This window comes from Berghia stephanieae, chromosome 2 (genome assembly GCF_034508935.2).
Source record: "Berghia stephanieae isolate SIO BIC M18660-M18661 chromosome 2, UCSD_Bste_1.3, whole genome shotgun sequence".
Lineage (NCBI taxonomy): Eukaryota > Metazoa > Mollusca > Gastropoda > Nudibranchia > Aeolidiidae > Berghia > Berghia stephanieae.
Window position 1 is genome coordinate 77,572,038 of NC_088361.1, and position 21,784 is coordinate 77,593,821.

Genomic DNA, 21,784 nt, shown 5'->3' on the forward strand with positions numbered 1-21,784 from the left:
GAATTCTTATTCTACAATATACTCATACATTATGGAAATTAGATAAAACACGGAATTTGTCACATCAGAGACTTTTATATAAAAATGCCTAAAAAGATTATATTTGACCAAACGCCTCAAATCAGTAATAAATAAAACAAATACAACAAATAAAATAAAATTCCCTTTATTCGTCCTATAGGGTCTATTCCAAGGAGAGATTAGAATAACCCAGGCGTCAGCCGCAGTGCAACGCCGCAAATTGAGCTTGGGCAAGGTGTCTTACTCATGGCCACACAGCGCAGCGGCGGGTGATCGAACTCGGTACTTTTTGGGTACGAATCAAAGACCGTACCGCTGAGCCACGCTGTCCCTAATAAAAATAATAGTAATATATTTGGATACTCAAGATGTTGAAAATGGAATTGATAGTCAAAATGATGAGACATTTGTAAAGACATTTGTCATTTTTACTGACTTGTAATTGAAGAGATTGATCGATTTTTTTTGAAAGAGCAAAAGATACATTTTCATAATATGACTGATCGTTTTAATGGTAAATATTTTTCTGGCATCCTTTCATCCCGACACATTGCCAGATAAGACAATGGTTCACGTATTGGGTTAAGACAATCATGGATTGGATTCAACTTACCTGTTTGCATTTTAGTTATGTTGAACATAATAATTTTTCTTATCAATATTGGCTTGATTAAAAGGATCTTGCATTAACTTACACTACTATTTTGGCTAGAAACATTGACACTATGTATAACGTTTATTATTAAATCAAACAAACTGACAAGACTAAATAAAAATAACCATGGTATATTAGACAAGAAAGACCACTACTGACTGGTGTATCCATCCTACCGAAGATTTAAAAAACGTTAGGTCAATTTCAATAGCCGAATAATTATGACCCATCGTATCAAAAACACGGTAACATGTTTATAGTCATAGGTTAAAAACTTGTATAACGTCTTAACTAAAAACTACAATCCGACATTTCTGGTCATTTTAATATTAAAATCGCTTTTTGGCATCTCATCCATCCTGGCATATTACAGATTCTTGACGACGGGTCAGTTATAATGCATAATTGTTATGGATATTTTAGTTAAGGGAATATGTAATCTAGAATTGATTCATCACTCTGTATCTACTCCTCTTCCCATATTCCACTTCTCGGTCTTTCTCTGAAACTCCAGAATTACACTGCCACAAAGATATTTCACACAGCTGACGATTTCTTTAAATCTCTTGGTTTGATCGAAATGCCACCAAAGTTCTGGGAAAAGTCTATGCTTGAAAAACCAACAGATGGCCGAGAAGTTGTCTGTCATGCATCAGCTTGGGATTTTTATAACAAAGAAGATTTCAGGTGATGGAAGCTAATCCTGTTTGATTATTGATAATGGGATTGTTCTTTTTCTTGTCCCTCTGCTTGTTTCCTCTTCCTCCTCCTCCTCCTCCTCCTCCTCCTCCTCCTTCTTCTTCTTCTTCTTCTTCTTCTTCTTCTTCTTCTTCTTCTTCTTCTTCTTCTTCTTCTTCTTCTTCTTCTTTTCCCATCCTGCTGCTCATCATCGTCATCCTCGCCCTCCTCACCCTGCTTCTCAACTTGAAATATTATCACCAACCCGACAAAGCATAATATCAATAATCGAGCTCATTGCTGATCCCGGTATTTCTCTCCTGCTTCAATTCCAAACAAGATAATGTAATCCCGTTTGGTAGTAAAAATAGCAATTGAATTGGCTGGATTATATCATATTCCTCTTTTATCAAATTAATCAACCAGAGTAAAACAGTGCACTGAAGTCACTCAAGACCATTTTCAAACTGCTCACCATGAGATGGGACATATTGAGTACTATCTTCAATACAAAGATTTACCAGTAGAATTTCGAAGGGGAGCTAATCCTGGTCTGTTCTCTGAAAACTGCATCATATTACTAACTCTGTATTGACTCCTCTGACTCCAGCATTTATATAATATTACACTGTTACTGTTAACATTCATGGTTTTACATTTCATCTGTGAGATATGACAATGTGTTCCCAACCTAACCACTAGATTGCTAGTTTCCATCCTCTGATAATATATAAATAGTCTTTAAAATATCCAAAAGCTCATGAGCTTCATTCATTTTATCATTTTATCCCTGTGATATATTATAACAAGTCTATTACTAACTCTATACAGACTTCTGACTCCAGCAATTTCATAAAATTGCATTAATAACATTCATGATTTTACATTTTATGTGTGAGATATGATAATTTCCTCATCCCCCACCCCCAACCCCCACCCAAAGATAATATTTAAAAAAAATAGTAAGTATAATAATCACAGAAAATATTTTTTTTTCACTTTAAAATCTGTTCTAACTAAACCTTTTATATATTATGCAAAAAAATAAAAAAAATAACGATAATTATGGAATTGTAATTCATTAGACAAAGACAGATACTGTGGACGCTTCGGGTTTCCCCTTTATCAACAAAGCAGGATGAATGAAATACTACAGATGAAAAAAGATAATGTGACAGATGCGTTGTTGATGTGAATAAACAAAACATTGGTGGGGCAGGAAATAGTATTCTTCTTTATAAGGGAGCACTGATTAAAATAGAAAAACATATATTTATAAAAGGTGCGCAATCAATAAAGTCAAAAAAGGGGGAGGCGGGGAGGTACTGTGTAGTGCAGTGTAGAAAGTAAAATAAAATAAAGGGTAGACTTTTGTTAGATAATAAATACAATGGAATTGGAAATAAATACAATGTGTGAGGGATGTAGGTATTAGTATTATCATAAATGGCAGTGGCAGCAACAGAGGCAATAGATGTACTTTTAGTAGTAGTAGTAGTAGTAGTAGTAGTAGTAGTAGTAGTAGTAGTAGTAGTAGTAGTAGTAGTAGTAGTAGTAGTACTGGTAGTAGTGGTAGTAATAGTAGTCGTAGTAGTAGTAGTAGTTGTAGTAGTAGTAGTAGTAGTAGTAGTAGTAGTAGTAGTAGTAGTAGTAGTAGTAGTAGTAGTAGTAGTGGTAGTAGTAGTAGTAGTAGTAGTAGTAGCAGCAGCAGCAGTAGTAGTAGTAGTAGTAGTAGTAGTAGTAGTGGTAGTAGTAGTAGTCATAGTAGTAATGATACAGGTATGCAATTGAGGAAAATACGATGGATGGCCGGGAGAGTCGGAGGGGCAAGGGATAATGGTAGTATAATAATTAACTGAGATCCAGCCTCGTGTTCATGCCGTGAGGTTACAGGGTGTACAGTTTAAGTATCAGTTCTGCCTCTCTGTATTTCCTTTGTTGTTTAGTGGTGTGGCAGAACTGAAGGACGGCGATTTGGATGTCATGCAATCCTCGATGACTGAAGTGGTGGGCGACATGTTTGTCCTTGTCGCGTCTATGTAGGAGATGTGGCAAGTAGGCAGAGACACAAAGAAGTTAGATAGTGTTCCCCAACGATAGAAGTCGTCTGGTGCCTCTTTTACCCTGTATAGTTGGGTTTCTGACAACTCGACAGATAGTTATGAAATTTTAAACTTAAAGAAATAGGTAGTTGAAGTGGTGGTAGATTGGCACGTTATATATAGGGATGGATCAGGTTCAGAAGATAAATATTAATTCCCGTTAAAGCAGAAATACTTTGATAAGTCAACAGAATAGCCCCACGCAATAACAAGTTAACACACAATTAAACAAAAGAATAATAGTACATTATTAATCAATTAAAGTTAGGCTATTAAGTTAATTTTTCATCCTTTCATGCCGGTCTGTTTCTCAACTTATTATTATTTGTTCCTTATCAGATTGTAAAGGTTGAATGTGAATGATGGCAACCTTCCTATGGCGGATGGCGGCGCTAGGGTTGCTTCTGCATGTTTAATTCATGGAGGGGCCTCTTGGTCATTCTTAGGTTGTCCCAATGGGTTACTCCTAGCTTCAGCTCTAGATCAATGTGTAACCAGATCCTTGTGTAACCGGAATAATTGTCCTCACAATATTTTCCGCTAAGTAGGATTTCAAGATGGTCACTATAGGATGCTGGTTTTAGAGTGTTGGAATGAGAGAAAGGCGGAATTTAGCTAATTACTTGCTTATATAGAATTAGGACCGGAGTCGAGTCAATCTTAGAAATCAATGATGTTCCTGGATTTTACTGGTCATTTAGTAGAATCCATTCACATTTAGCGTATGCTAGTCCTGGCTGGTTCGTCAGGTAAGATATCCATGCGTCATTGCGTAAGCTTAGGATACTTTTACTGCCCTCATAAACTGTAGATAAGAGTGACGCGACGCTAGGCGTTGTGGTTTGATCTAGCCGGAAGGTAATCATTATGCTGGCATCTTGCGTCCTGGTAATGTCGGCAGATTGTAAAATTAATTATGCTGGGGTAATGAAATTATCTGGGCGGGCTGTTAGACAATATGTATTGAGTTTTTTTTATATGCTGAGAGAGTGAGTAGGGTTTGAAATAAATCACTAAAGTCCTCGCCGTTTTCAATAGACCACAGATGTTGTCCAAACCTGTCGCTTAATTTCTTGTCAGTTTCTCCCACTTGTGGCAACGATTGCAGATGATTGCGTTAATCAGATTACTATCCGTGCAGGTGAAAGCGTGTCGAATATCCCACGCTTTATCCGGGAATTTGATGGAAGTACCCACGAATAAGTGTGGGCATGTCCTGTATCTACAAAGTCCACACGGCACCGTCATACGTCGGTTACTAGCCATATCTGCAAAAATATATCTTGTCGTTGACTATCTACGTCTTGTGGTTAGACGTACATACTGTGGTATGTTTTTCTGTCAATTAGTTTACGTCCTTAGCAATTCGATTTGAAAAAAACCAGGAGTACTTAGTTTACTGCTGGTGGAAAATCCTTTCCTATCATCTCGAGGATAAGGTGTAAAGCTGTCGTATCTTAAAACTTTTCAAGAGAGACAAAACACTGTTTAAAATTCATAATAAACCTGGGATACATGTGAAGTTTACTGATCTCATGGAAAAAAAGTTTCAGAAAAACGATAGTGGTCCTTTAAAGACGATATCTTGCTTGCGTTTTTGGGCTATCAAAGTTAGGATCATTTGAAAGTATTGTATTGAAAATAAAGACTATTGTATGTCGAAATAAGATATTTTGATGAGGGTAGAAATACAGAAATAAAACTATCCTAAGATCACCATTTAATAGAGCAATATGTCATGTGTCACGATTACTAAAACAAGTTCTAAGAGCCATAGGGTTCACTAAACTGGAGTTGATACCAGGCTTTAAGTGTGAAAGTGACTAGTAACAATCATAATTGCATGTCACAACTGCTCAGGACGTGAGTTGAAATAAAGGGCAGTCGAAATTTTCTTCTTAATATTCATTCTTTTCACCCATACTACTAGCTCCGTCACTTCCCATCTCTTTTTATTTTTCTACTCCCCTCCTCCTCCTCTTCCTCCTCCTCTTCCTCTTCCACTCCATCTCCACTTCTTCTTCTTCTTCTTCTTCTTCTTCTTCTTCTTCTTCTTCTTCTTCTTCTTCTTCTTCTTTTTCTTCTTCTTCTTCTTCTCCTTCTCCTTATCCATAAGGTCATCATCAAAATGAAAAAAAAATATGATGTTAGTTCACGGATCATTGTATACTATGTTGAACTTCTGCCATTTTCTTCATGTTTTTGTTTTAAATTTTATCATCTTATTCAAGACATGGATTACATTGTTTTATTTGGCAAATAGAATGCTAATAAACATGATTCACATGTCACGGTGGGTGAATTTTTTCATAGTCATATCCTTCTAGTGTCAAGACCTTAAGACATGTCTGTTACATAAACGGCTCTCTGCAATCTGATACCGTATTCGTATGAATCAATGATTTTTAAAAACCATTTCTGAGATTTGTACACGAGGGTAGTAGATACAACGCTTGTGTCTTTTATGGACGGTAGACTTTATTGCTTTGGTTTTGTACTTATCAAACTTTTCAAATGCAACAATCCTTGGGTTTTTTTTTTCATTTCATCATCATCATCATCATCATCATCATCATCATCATCATCATCATCATCATCATCATCATCATCATCATCATCATCATCAACATCATCATCATCATCATCATCACCATCATCATCATCATCATCATCATCACCATTTTACTACCAAGATTATTTTACTATATATCGTTAACCCTATCAACATCCCTCCCAAGCCATCCCCCCTCCTTATTCCTCGTTGCCTCTGCTCTTAACATGTATTCTAATTGGCCTTTATATAATTCTCTTTCCTGGAAGATTCCAACTTACTGCTTGTCTAGCTGTATGATTGCAGGTTTCTCAAAGTCTACCCAAGATAACTTCATTTCCTAGTATTATCTGCTCGGCCACTGGCACTTTTAATGCCTTTTATGTTTTTATATGTCTTGCGTTTACCTCTTTGTTCTCTCCCGTGTACAGGATTGAGTCTTAGATCAATTTTCGAGCATGGTAATACACACACACACACACACACACACACACATATATATATATATATATATATATATATATATATATATATATATATATATATAAATTGGGGTTTGAAAAGTTTATAAAAAATGTGTGTCGTGATTTATGTCTCTGGTTCGAGTCCCGATCATGGCGTTGCTAAGTTGAGTCCTTGGCAAAAAAGGCTCTTCACTCACATTCTCTCACCGCACTCAGGTGTAAAATGGCCTGTTAAAGTGTTGACTATGTTGAAAAAATAATTGGTATGTCAGGCGTCATGTATTTCTGGGCGCTTATTGTGGTATATATATATATATATATATATATATATATATATATATATATATATATATATATATATGTGTATATATATATATATATATTTATATATATATATATATATATATATATTTATATATATATAATATATATATCCTTTCTTTAAAAAACATAGCATTGTGGAGAACATTGTGCTTCTTTGAGTCAATAAAAAAATGATACGGCGCACAACTCTACTGAAAGATTTGAAAATTAGAAATGTATTTTTTACAGATAGATAAAAAGATAACTTGATTTCCTTTTATAATTTAAAGTCAGTTTGAAAGTTCGTTGAGTCACACAGATATCATAAAATACGTACCGACGACACTAACACTCTCAAAATCAACCAATTTCGTCACTGTAAAAAGTTGTTAGTTTGCGTCATCTATTTATGACGTCAAGTATTATTATTATTTCCGTTGTGTTGTTGATTTAGAGGTGATCAGTGTTGTTATGTAGTAGTATGTTCTAATTGCGTGTATGTTTGTGTGTGTGTGCGTGTGTGTGTGTTTATGTGTGTGTTGTGTATACATGTGTGTGTGTGTTGGCACTTTTTAGCAAATCGTGGCATTCATAGTGATATTATTCACTTAATCACCTGAAGGTATTCGGATTTACACAAATTTTAAACAAGTTTCATCGATTAACAACGTCAACTAATATTACTGCTGATATTACGGTCGTTTTTATGCCATCGATGTGATAATTATTGCCCTGGGAAATATTTAATTAAACGTTGTCGGCAAACTGTCAATTGTATCTGTCTAGCTTCTAGCCCGAACAAACTTGATATTTTTCGCGTCTGCTTCAGATTTTCATTTGACCTCACATAAGTTAGGTAAAGGGGAGACAATCCGAAAGCTCCTACATCCCCAGTATTCTTTCAATTTGTATTTTCACCATTGATCTTTTGTCAGACGTTTATTTATTCAATTTGTCATCATATAGATTTGTGAGGATTTTTTTTCTATCAGGGTTAGTCTTAAGTCTTAGTAAATGTGCTAGGGGGGAGACATTCCGAAACCTCCTACATCCCCAGTATTCTTTCAATTTGTGTTTTCACCGTAGATCTTTTGTCAGGCGTTTATTTATTCAATTTGTCATCATAAAGAAGCATTTAAAAAACTCTAGAACAAACCTTGATAGATTTGTCAAAGTTTAAAATTTCCTAATTTGACCATTGTTTTGATTCTCGGCCGCCATTTTAATTTGTGAAGTATTGAAAGGTAGTGCAAAGCAGTCCGAGGGTTTTTTTCTATTTGGGTTAGTCATAATGCTAGGGTGTTTATTTTCCTATTAGAGTTAGTTAAAGGTAGTCTAGGTTTTACTTTTTCTTGGGGTTAGTTGAGGGAATATTATTTAAGTTGTTTACCATTGTAGGAGATTTTGGAAGGCCTCCCAAGTCAAGCATGGTAAAGACTTGTGACTTATTGATATTGATATCTACTGACTGATAAACTAAAATCATCCGAATAAAGCATGGCAGCGACGACAAGCACATCGATTAAAGTGTGCATGTAATCGTAATCAAGCTAATCAAGAAAATGATTCAGGCAATATCGAATGAAAATAGTTCTTTTCATAAATATGTGTATATATATATATATATATATATATATATATATATATATATATATGTATATATATACATATATATATATATATATATATATATATATATATATATATATATATATATATATATATACATATCAATTATAATCAACTGTTTTTTGAATAAAAGTATCCTAGCCAAAATCGAATGTTAGTAAACAGCTGAAGATCGCCAAATTTGTTTATTTATTTATTTTTTATTGAGAGTACAAGTAATTATAATGTAGACATATAAATGACTGAGATTGCTGGTAACATTCCACAGGATCAAGATGTGCACAACTATCACACATAAAGACTTAATCACAGCACACCACGAAATGGGCCACATTGAGTATATGATGCTGTTCAAAAGCCAACCCGTTGAATTTAGAAATAGTGCAAATCCTGGTTAGAAAATGTTATATTTTCCTCATCACCTCCATTTTATTTTATTACTGTACAGTGTGACACAGCGTCTTTTTTGGCTAGAAAACATTTTATTTCATATACTGAGACCAGCGACGACACAAATCTCAATTTTTTCAACATTAGAAGTCGAGGAGATGCAAGATTAAAAGAGTTTTTAACTCCTTATTCTGGTCAATGGAAAAAATAATTTTCTGAACAAACTATAAAAACCTTAACATCAAGTACATAACCAACAACCAAAACAACAAGAACATCAACCACACAAATAATAATAATAATAATAATAATAATAATAATAATAATAATAATAATAATAATAATAATAATAATAATAATAATAATAATAATAATAATAATAATAATAATAATAATAATAATAATAATAATAATAATAATAATATGTTAAAACGAGTAATAAAAAAATAATTATATATCGTATTATCATCGGATTCAGAAATTATGAACTCTCTTTCCAGTCATTCTATTTTAGTAGTTTGGGATTGTTTTTGTTTTGAAACCTTTTGTTTTGTGGAATTCTCGACGAGTTCGAGGTTAATTTAATTTTCCGCGATATGAAATAAAATGTTTACTGTCAAAAAAGAAAAAAAAATGCTTTTATTATAGCTAAATTGCTTTAGTATGTATTCTCACTTGATCCTATTCCTTTGGTAAAAGTAGCGTTTGGTCAACCAAACTAAATTAGTGTGCTAAATATCGTACGAGTATAATCAAGTCACTCATTGTTTTTAATAATTGTCTTGGTCTTTGTCGCAAATTATTACCAGGTCACATTTTATTGTATTTTATGGGACAAGAGTCAGTTACAAAATCAAGAAGTTCATCAAAAACGGTAAGGAGTCACTCAAGGCTACGACATATAGCACACTAATCACCCGCATAGCTTGGCGTGTTAACCAAACAAACCCTTCTCGATTGTACGAAACTAAACGTTGAATAAATATTTTCAAAAGTTAGAATCTGCGTCAAGATTTCGGACATTTTCTACTGTACCTAAGTAGCCTCGGCCTATGATCATAAATAAGAATAATAATATGGAATAGGGACATTGATTTGATTTACATAGACAAATGCTGTGGACATTTAGCGTTTCCCATTTGTCAGCAAAATACGATGAAAGAGATACACAATGAATGAGAGATGAGAGGATGATGTTCGTTGCTGAGGTCATTTAGTGTCTCATTCGCGTTGTTTTGTTTACAAAGGAAAACCCCGAAACGTCCACATGATTTTCCTTGTGACTTAAATTGAAGCTTTTATTTAATCTTATTCTTGTCATTTACTTTTTTTTAACTTCAAACACCAACATTTGCATTAAACCTGTAATTGGCAAATCATTTTAACAAACCACACACTATTTGTGATGGTCTGACATACGGTGTCGGATGTCGCGCGGACCATTTTCGAGATTTGGGAGAAAAAAAAGGAAAAAGCTAAAAATATTTTTTAAAAATAAAATGACTCTTTTCTGAACTACATTTAACTTTGTCACTAATTAAGAACCATTGGAAATTTCTGTTGCGTTTTTCTTAGAAATGATTGCTCTTGACATTAACACTAATTTGAATTCATTACGATGTAGCACATTTTGTCAGGCCATAACAGTTCATTGCACCTACCACATATTTTTTTTAAATTTCACCCTTGCCAAGCGCTGTGTTAAGGGTGAGAATTGCATGGCTGAACCTGTTGCTTTGCTTCAAGATTACTGAATTTTGATGACTTGTGACATTGACTTAACTTACTTGACTTATTGTCGATCGCCTCCTAATCTTCGGACTGGGACGCTTTGACAGTTTCTCTGATTTGTTAATTGAGTTTTCCCCACTGATGACGATCTGCTGCGATGGATGTCAGGTGTTCTAAATCTTTTTCGTACTTTTGACATTACTAATCATAATATTTTTCCCGATAATTTATTTAGAGAGGGAAACCTTCTAAGATAGGTGAAAACAGAACAAAACACAAAAATCACAAAATCAAACAAAAGACGGAAATGGGAGATACTATTTATCTAACCCCACTTAGTGAGACAAAGAAAAATAGGTGTTGAATTAATGTCCGTATCATACGTGAAATAACATAAATAGAAGAAATATTAATATGCTGACTTTTTTTTGACACTTTGCGTTTGAAAAATAATAATCAAGTAATGACTTTATTATCTAACCAATGAGCTGTTGGAGAGAGATTGTGAGGTCATGGTGCTATTCATATGACACTCTCACAAGCACTTTAGTACTCTGTTCAATAATCATTTTGCCACATTATACCACTTGTTACTGCCCTCATGATAAGAAATAAAAATATGACGTGAACTAAGATAAGATAAGATAAGATGAAATTTATTTACCCACTTCTGGAAATTTACATTGGGTATTGCCATAGACTATTGAAGTTCTGAAAATAGTTAAACAAATAAATAATAAAAAAAGAAATACAATGATATAGAAGTAAGCTACGATTATTATATAAAATTCCTAATGATTTTGACGAATATGGGCAATTATTTTGACTCGGAAGCGAATCACATTGTTTCACAAGTCATTTGCTCGAGAACAATAAGTTCCTGATTTCGGGCAGATCACGATCACCTCTCTCTCTCTCTCTCTCTCTCTCTCTCTCTCTCTCTCTCTCTCTCTCTCTCTCTCTCTCTCTCTCTCTCTCTATCTCTATCTCTCCCCCACCCCCCCGTATAATTTGAGAATATAAAACGGTGAAATTTTCATGGAGTATAACACATACATATTTCATAGGAGTTATCTATTGTTAGTTTTTAAGGAGAACACACACTGGCACACAAGTTTGAATCGATACTCACTATATGAATACTTAATGAAAACACATCTTATTTTACTTGCAGCTTTAATAGCTGATACTGTCGGTATCGATATTGATTTATTGTCTCTTCGTTTGTAAACATTAAAATGATCGCAAATTACTTTGCAATGACTTACAGAACCAGTAAAACGTGATATGTATTAGCCGTTAAAGAGTATTGGATATGTATTCTAACAGCTGTTGGAAAATAATTTTTGTTTCAACATTATGCAGCTAAAATGTTGCAACTTGTTATCAGATAATATATATTTTTTAAAATTCTCACAATACATTTATTTTTTAGAGTATAATATAAAAAATGAAAATCATAAACGATGCGTTTTAGTTAAAAATCATTTTCTTTCTTTTTTTTTTCTAACTATATTTTGTTATAAGGGAGAATTTTTTTCTAAACATCAATTTTGTAAATAATCAGAATATCAGAATACCATGAAATTGACTTATTTTTGTTTACTGTACAATGGCGTCTTACCTGTCAATATTTCTGTGACTTTATGAATCCTCTAACATAACATCCCTCTTTCGGTTGATATATAATTTTTGTGGATGTATTTTGTATATAAAGAGGGTCACAGAAAACAAAAATGTAATGTTACTTTTGATCATTAATATATATATATATATATACCCACACAAATAAGGATCGTTTTAGTTGATCAAGAGATAATGACTTTAAAAAACTAATCGTTCTGGTTCATCCTATGTTTGAGGCCGTTGTTGAATTTTATTGTATTGGAAGGCAATCTGTGGTGGTGGATGGAGTAGGAGGATAGCTTATAGAACCTAATATATGGAATATTTATATCTATCATAATTATATTCATTTCATCCTTTATATCTATTTATGCCTTAAGCCTTTATTTTGTATTCATGAATGTTCCATCTTCTGTCTTTAATACTCGGAACTCTGGTATTATATGTGGGAATGACCCAAATGAAAATAATTGTGATTCAAGTCGAACTAAATAATAATAATAATAATAATAATAATAATAATAATAATAATAATAATAATAATAATAATAATAATAATAAATAATAATAATAATAATAATAATAATAATAATAATGATAATCATAATAATAATAATAATAATAATAATAATAATAATGATAATAATAATAATAATAATAATAATAATAATAATAATAATAATAATAATAATAATAATAATAATAATAATAATAATAATAATAATAATAATAGTAATCATGATAATAATAATAATAATAATAATAATAATAATAATAATAATAATAATAATAATAATAATAATAATAATAATGATAATAATAATAATAATAATAATAATAATAATTATTATTATTAATAATGCTGAAAACTTATATAGCGCTTAAATTACAAAGTACTTTGGCTGAAACATAATCATTCCAACACACAAGCACACACAAACACACAACACAAACCAGACCTATCTTGCATCTCATACCATCTACTAAAATCGAAACAGATATGTTTTAAGCGAACGTTTAAAAATAAACAAATCGCAAATAATCATAATAATAAAAACAATAATAAAAATAATGATGATGATGATGATGATGATGATGATGATGATGATGATGAAGATGATAATAATAATGATAATGATACGAGTAGTAAAAGTAATAAGGAAATAAGTGTCTACTTTTAGTTGTTTTTTTTCCCCGATTGTAATGCATTTGATAAGATGTTTAATGAGAACTGACATTGACAAGTTGCAGTCGAAATAGACGCCAAGATTTTTTACTTTGCTGACAGATAAAAAATCAATAGTTCCAAAATTAATCAGTAGGGTATCAATTTGTTTAAGTATTTTGGGCCTAGCATTAAATATAATATCTTTTATCATCTTTCAACATAAATTATTTTATGATTCATCCAATTCTAAATTTCAATATAGCAATATTAACTCCTATTTATCAATTTACTTAAATCAGTAGTACGTACATAATCATAAATTTGAGAATCATCTGCATATTATTATCTATTTTTATTCCAATTAAGTTTCAGTCGTAAAATCATACATAAACCCTACTTACGAGTGCATAAGAGTAAACAAATATATCATTACTATTCTGTAACAATAAAATAGGTTTCATTTATTCATTTAAATGATAAATAATGTCTTTTATTTAGGTAACAGTGTGTCTCAATGGCTCATCTGGTACGATGGTACGATGTATCGTCAAACTATGATATGCGTGGTTAATGGGCGGATGGGTGTCTCAATGGCTCATCTGGTACGATGGTACGATGTATCGTCAAACTATGATATGCGTGGTTAATGGGCGGATGGGTGACAATGATCGTGGAAAATGTTGTTTTTTTTCCACTTTGGTCAAAAGACTAATACTTTAAATATTGATCAACTAAGTAATAATTCCCAACCCCCCCCCCCCCCCCCACCACCAAAAAACCCTCCCGACAAAACCGTAAAATCTGGTACTTTACAGAAATCACAGGTTTGAGAATTGTTGACAAGTTGAGGATTGTGTCAATCCCTCGATATCGGGAATTAATTATTTTCTGGCCAATATCAAAAAGTGTTTTGTCAAAGTAAATCATTATAAATGGTTTTCATATCGCTGGATAATGATATGAACGTTTTCAAAGATGTTTCTGTTACATTCTTAGGTCATGTCTATTAACTTGTACTAGCAGTTCTGAAAGATGTCTCTGAGTTTGCATAGTATACATATTTTTAATAAGATGATGTGTTAACTGATTATTATATGTAATCAAATATGAAATAGCTAAATAGTCAGCTATTGTGTCAATGATCAATTAACGATGATTATTTTTTAAACGAATAATTATGTTTATGATGTTTCTAAATGGAAATTTTTTTGCAAATTATTGACAGCCCTGGCAATACTGATTTGTTTATCGTAACTAGAATATAACATGGTATTATTATTATGTTGGACATCGACGAGTATGCTTTTTATTTATGCAAAACTTAATCAATCTTCGAAATAATACGATTTTAAACACTGAGAGGCTATGAGAAAGCTGATGTCATTATATAGACTATTGCTTTTATGAGATATGAAAAGAAATTGATACATTAAAAAATTTTGGTAAATGACATTGAGTGTGATGTTTAACTTAATGTTAACGCTTTCATTGTTGTAATGGGAAAAAACCCCAAATCTCCAACCAACCTAAAACACTCTACCTTACAAACAATGATATATAAGCCCATAATTTTTGTTTGTTAATCAGACTTGTAAACCATCTCATTATGTTTTATATATTAGTGAATCAGATGTTGAAAATAAATTCAAAGTTAAAAATGGTCATAAATATGGCAAAAAGAATTTCTCTCACATCCAAAAAAACTCGATTTTTCTTATAAAAACATATAAAGATATATAGTTTGTTACAAATTATACATACATGTAGAGGAAAACCTATCGATTGGCCTCTTATATATTTTCAACGAATTGACAGGATTTCATGAAGCCGTTGGAGATGTGATGTCGTTGTCTGTACAAACACCGGAACATATGCACACCCTAGGACTACTCAAAGAACTAAAAGATGATAATGGTGAGTGTGGTCAATGCATGGAACTATAATTCTAACTATCAGGGCTAATCATTTACAAATAGTACATTGAATGTGGGGGTAGCGATAGCTCAGTTGGTAGAGCATTCCCTTTATTCTCGGATGAATTTCTTTTCTGAAACCCCTCCCCCCTATCCAGCCAGCAGTGATTAGGTTGCCAAGTTTGTTAAACTTGTCAGAAAGTATTTCGCGATGGGCAAGCGTCCTATACCGGGGATATCAAGCAATTGATACATCTGCTTAACGCTCTTAAAACCGGGATAAACTCCGTCTCCCAGGGTCTTATGACTCTGAAGGACTTTTAAAGATTGATTTTATGTAAAAACAAAATTGATCCAATGATTTCAAGGATTTAAGGTCTTAAGAATATATTCATATATGATGAATAGAAGACAATATCTTCTTTAAAAAAAAACACTGTCGAAATGTATATAAACATAGAATTGAAGAAAGAAAAAACTAACTTCTCTTATCTCAATTTTCCTCAAAGTTTGAAACACGCAGGTAGGTTCTTCTATAAATGGAAGGTATTTGAGAGAAAAATGAGTAAAAGTGGCATTATTTCCTTTATGAGATGGGAAGTTTAAAAGGTGGTATCCCGACCTGGATATTACAGTATTTTATGTTTATATTTTACTTCATTTCGTTTTGATCTGCGTGTATCTCACAGGGCTATTTTTGTCCTCTGCATAGAGTTCCCATATCAACCTTAGCCCATAATTTGTGATAGGTAATTATTTGCCTCAACATCGATAGTGCTGTCCTCTCTACCGTTTAATTGGTGAAGAGGGGAGGGGGGGGGGGAGTGAAAATTAATTGTTTAGCTAATAACGTTCGGAGCTCCATTCCATCAATCCTTCAATCATTTGTGATGTATTGGTGCAGTATATATAGCACACAATACATACAAAACGTGACGGATATTGCTTTGCACTAAGAACGAGTGCAATGGTTTCTTGTTTTTTTCCTGTTCATTTATGTTTAAAAACCACATATCTACACGATTAGATAATGACACCATCAATGAGTGCATCCATTTTACGACAAATAAATTGGTAGTCATCTGTAATCTCATTTCATTCATTTGTATTCTTTCACATTTTCGGTCCATTATTTTATGACACGGATCCCAAAGGTGATTTTATGTAGCATCTCTTGGCAGCTTGATATAGCTAATACGTTTGAGAATAAATCGTCAAAAGGAATGTTGCTTTTTGTACACATCCATTTGTTCTGTCCATTGAAGTTTGTTATCAGTAATATTCCCCCATGGTTAGTTTCTTTTAAAAGTATTTAAAGATTTATGTAATTCGATTTCATAAGTTTAATTTATTTGTTATTCTAAAAATCTGACGTTAATTAGAATTAATTTCTATCTTCCATTTCCATTCCCATTTTTGCCAAGTATTTGGTATCTTTTAAAGTTTTGCTTATTATTTTCATTACGTTTTTGTTCAGATAAAAGAAACTGTTATATAAGAATAATCTTAGCCGTGCTGTTGGATTCACGTGTTACTTTATGTCATTAACGTCTGCCATTTGATTTGACTCTCTTCTATTTACCATTATCATGATCAGTCTTATCAAAAGTCCTTTGTGATCTAAATTGTGAAAGTTTAGGATAATCTAAAAGTACAGAGTCGATTTGACCTTTGGGATATAAGCAATTAATGCTGAAGTCAGTCAGTGTTTGTTAGCTACCATGATTCACAACTCGTTTTTTTGGCAATAACCATAATGGGTAGTATTTATTATATTGTATTACTCCTGATAAATAAGAACGCATAATGTTGTTTCGTATTTCAATGCTGATAATAAACGCATGAAGTGATAATTCCATGATTTTAAGCTAAAGACGTAAGCCATGCTAATCTGTTGATTTGTTTGTTCTTTTTATCATAGAGACTGACATCAATTTCCTCATGAACATGGCCCTTCAAAAGATTGCTTTCTTGCCCTTTGGCTACTTGATTGATCAATGGCGTTGGAGTGTATTCAGGGGTGACACAAAACCAGACGATTACACAAAACACTGGTGGGACCTTAGGTGAGAATCCCATTTATTTTTTGATTAACATCTATTGTGCCTTTGCAGAACATTTTATATAACTTGCCGGATATTGCAGGGGTTACTTATACTTCTTCCTAAAGATTAACAAGTTCAATTTGTTTACAAAATTGCTATTCTTTCAAGATATATCTGTAATATTAAAACATAATTTTATTCTTTGTATGTAAAGAAATATTTCTATTATTTTACCTTAATGACATTCGCTGCTTTTGCTATTGTTACTTAGAAAACAAACCCGAATCTGGTATAGTGACTACTAATTAAGTAATTCAGTTATGCTGACATTTGTTGTCGAAGCTCAAAATAAGAGTTATTATGCTCTTTCTTGTCCACTACAGGTGTAAATACCAAGGTATTTATCCGCCTGTTGAAAGAACGCCATCAGATTTTGACCCTGGAGCGAAATATCACATTCCAGCAAATGTTCCATACATCAGGTATTTTTTGCAGACTTACTACACAGCTCGGCGATAGTGTTCCCAATTGCTCATTTGGTAGTTCATTCGTCTCACAATAAAAGTGACCAGTTTCGATCCCGACAGAGTCGATAATTTTTCCATTTTCTCCGTCTATGAAACAGGAACTGATTGAGTCCATTAGACCTAGGGAGATTAACTTTGCGATCGTGCAACGTCCTTTACACGGGATCAGAGATAAGCTCATAGAAATATTATGCTCTATGCCCCGATAGGACTACGTTTGTTTATTTTGTAACAATGAGCATATTTTACCAGAAATGACAGAGCGTATCTTGGAAAGAGGTACCAAGTTGTAGAACGGAGATAATCAATTGTGATTTATCAAACACATAAAAGTTCAATTATTTCATGATTATTTCCCTTTGGAAAGCTATACATAAAATAAATTTTAGGTTATTTTCATACGTTTCTTTTGGCTCAATTATTTTCTTCAGGGGTTCCATGCACACGGCACAGCAACCAATCATTCATCGCAAGTTGTCAATGACGCACCGATAAGAAAGCGATAAATTACTTAGTGTGTCAATCTTGCATATAATAATAAGAATAAGAATAAGAATAAGAATAATGATGGTGATGATGATAATGATAATAATAATGATGATGATAATAATATTAATAATACGAGCCTGACATCGGTGATCATTGTACGCCATTCATCTCTCTGATCAGATAACCTCAGAAAACTAATATTACTCTTCTCTTTCTTTGTCACCCAGGTGTTCAAACTATTCAAATATGTTTTTCTTGGTCTACCGGTTTTAGACAATTAGTCACATATATGACAAGCATGACTATTAGTGGATGGAATGTTTCAGACATGTCAATGACATACCTCATTTCACCTCATCTCGTTCTCCTTCAGTATTGACCGTCCATCTAGATCTGCCCTCAGCTTTACTGGACAAACAGTGACGAATGTTGTAAGAATGATTGTAAAAAAGATGGCCCAATTCATGATTTTACTGCATAAGTTACCACTTTGGCCTTTGGGAAATAAACAAAACATTGTGTGAAATGCCGTGAGAAATGTAAAGTGCTCTATATCTATGTGCCTGTTTCCATCCTTATGTTTCCATACTTATGTTTACAAATTTATGTAATAATAATAATAATAATGATAATAATAATAATAATAATAATAATAATAATAATAATAATAATAATAATAATAATGATAATAACAATAATAATAACAATAATAATAATAATAATAATAATAATAATAATAATAATAATAATAATAATAATAATAAAATAATAATAATAATAATAATAATAATAATAATAATAATAATAATAATAATAATAATAATAATAATAATAATAATATAATCATATACTATTAATATTAATGCTTCTTCTTCAAGTACCAAGTCTGTGCCAGACATCGGTGATGATGGTACGCCATTCATCTCTCTGATCAGATAACCTTTAGAAAACTAATAGTACTCTTCTCTTTCTTTGTCACCCATCTGTTCAAGCTGTTCAAATATGTTTTTCTTGGTCTACCTTTACTCTTTTTACCTTCTATCTTTCCTGTGAGAGCAAGATGTTCAATACATTTATGTCGATTTAGGTGCCCTAATAATTGCATTTGCCTTTTTCTTACTGTACGAATAAATAACCTTTTAGTTTCACCTTGCTCTAATACTTCTTCATTAGTTTTATTCTCTGTCCACGAGATTCTTAACATTGATAAGGTGAAAATAGCATTTCTTGTACCTTTGTCAGGGACAAATCCAAATTGAGTTCTTGATATCTCTGGTTTTATACTTTTCCTCATTCTGCTCATTAGCACTCTTAAGATAATGTTCGTGAAGTGACTCATAAGACTAATCATTCGGTGTAACCCGCATTCCGTGGCCGCTGATGACTTTGGAAGTGTTATAAACACTGACTTTAATAAATCATCTGGAATTTTACCACTGTCATATATCTTATTCAATAGATTTGTCACTATGTCCAAACCTAAATCCTCTAATGTTACGATTATTTCTATTGGGATATTATCAGGGCCTGTTGCTTTGCCTAACTTCATTTTTAATAGCTGCTTCTACTTCTTCTTTATAAATTGGTGGCCCGTCTATCTCTTTGTTTATTGTTAGTTTTTCTCTTTCATCCTCTATATACTCTGACCGTCTATTCAACACATCTGTTCTATCCATCTTTAGCTTTTATGCATCCTGTACTTGAACATACTTTTTTGGCCACTGACTTCTTTTATATTTTCATGTACAAATTTGCTATCACTGTTTTGTTTTATTTCAATTTCTAGACACTGACCATTTATCCATTTCTCTTTTGCTTCATTACATTTTTTCTTTATTTTCTTTATGAAGGTTTTATGTTTTTCTACATCCGATTTATATTGCCTTCTTTCTCCCGTTAGTCCTAGCACTTCATTAATCATCCACTTCTTATTCTCTTTTCTAGATTTTTGTGGTGTATTTTCTTGTATAGCTTCATTAATTGAAGTTTTAATTCCATTCCATAATTTATCTGTATCAGTTATGTCTTCTACTTCTAGCAATTGGAATTTGTTTTTGACCTCAACAACAAACTTTTCTTTAAGATCTTGGTTTGTTTTCAGAAATCCTACTTCATATTTTGGTTGATGTTTTCGTTTTTAAATTTATTCTCATTTTGCTGATAACAGGTACATGGTTGCTATCACAATCGGCTCCAGGCAAAGTTTTAACTGATTTTACTGCATTTCGAAAACGTTTCTGGATTAGGATGAAGTCTATTTGGTTTCTAGTTATATCGCCTGGACTTATCCATGTATATCTTCTTCTTGGATATTGTTTATACCATGTATTTGAAACAATGGATTCATTCTCTCTACACCAATCAATTAGTCTCTCACCACGTTCATTCCTATCTCCAAGTCCCCACGGGCCAATTATTTCTTCTGTTCTTCAATTGTCTACCTTGGCACTGAAGTCACCCGTTATTATTTTTACATCCTGTAATTTTAGTTGCTAATAATAATAATAATAATAATAATAATGATAATAATAATGATAATAATAATAATGATAATAATAATAATAATAATAATAATAATAATAATAATAATAATAATAATAATAATAATAATAAATAATAATAATAATAATATAATATAATAATAATAATATATAATAATAAAATAATAATAATAATAATAATAATAATAATAATAATAATAATAAAAAATAATAATGATAACAATAATAATGATAATAATAATAATAATAATAATAATAATAATAATAATAATAATAATAATAATAATAATAATAATAATAATAATAATAATAATAATAATAATAATAACAATAACAATAATAATAATAATAATAATAATAATAATAATATAATAATAATAATAATAATAATATAATAATAATAATAAAATATAATAATAATAATAATAGTAATAATAATAATAACAATAATAATATTGGAAATAAAGTAACTTGTTGATTGGCCACCAATGAGAGTCTTCCCTGTCAGTCTTTGTGTGCACTGCCTTTGGTGCATAACAGTGGCGACGAGGATTCCAGCTGCAGGTCACATGAAATCACTGTCTCGCTAAGATTTACTTAGCACCCACTAGCCCTTTTAAGGACTGCCAACCCACGAAGGGGACTGCCTGCCCTGCGTCCAGACGAAGAAGGACGAGCCTTGGCCTAATCTGCCTCCGGACGAAGGACGAGCCCTGCCCTGGTTTGCCTCGGACGAAGGACGAGCCTTGCCCTGGTCTGTCTCCGGACGAAGGACGAGCCCTGCCTTGGTCTGCCTCCGGACGAAGAAGGACGAGCCCTGCCCTGGTCTGCCTCCGGACGAAGGACGAACTTGAGGAGTCTACCATGGCCTACCAGACGAGCGAGGAGGACCTGCCTGCCTTGCCGTGTCAGACGTGCGAGGAGGACCTGCCGTGACCTACCTATCTTGCTGTGTCGGACAGCAAGGACAACTTACCAGCGGAGTCGGACG

The 21,784-nt window shown here is 32.5% G+C and overlaps 1 protein-coding gene across 1 annotated transcript in view; it reads left to right on the forward strand.

The window, feature by feature from the left end:
* The window catches only part of LOC144964012 (angiotensin-converting enzyme-like), a 143,610-nt gene that overhangs the window by 42,276 nt on the left and 79,550 nt on the right, over window positions 1-21,784 (forward strand). The window contains exons 9-13 of the mRNA XM_078897957.1: window positions 1,191-1,363; window positions 1,781-1,905; window positions 15,134-15,232; window positions 17,153-17,297; window positions 17,660-17,758. Coding sequence (XP_078754083.1) covers window positions 1,191-1,363; window positions 1,781-1,905; window positions 15,134-15,232; window positions 17,153-17,297; window positions 17,660-17,758 — 641 coding nt within the window. The remainder of the gene's footprint in view (window positions 1-1,190; window positions 1,364-1,780; window positions 1,906-15,133; window positions 15,233-17,152; window positions 17,298-17,659; window positions 17,759-21,784) is intronic.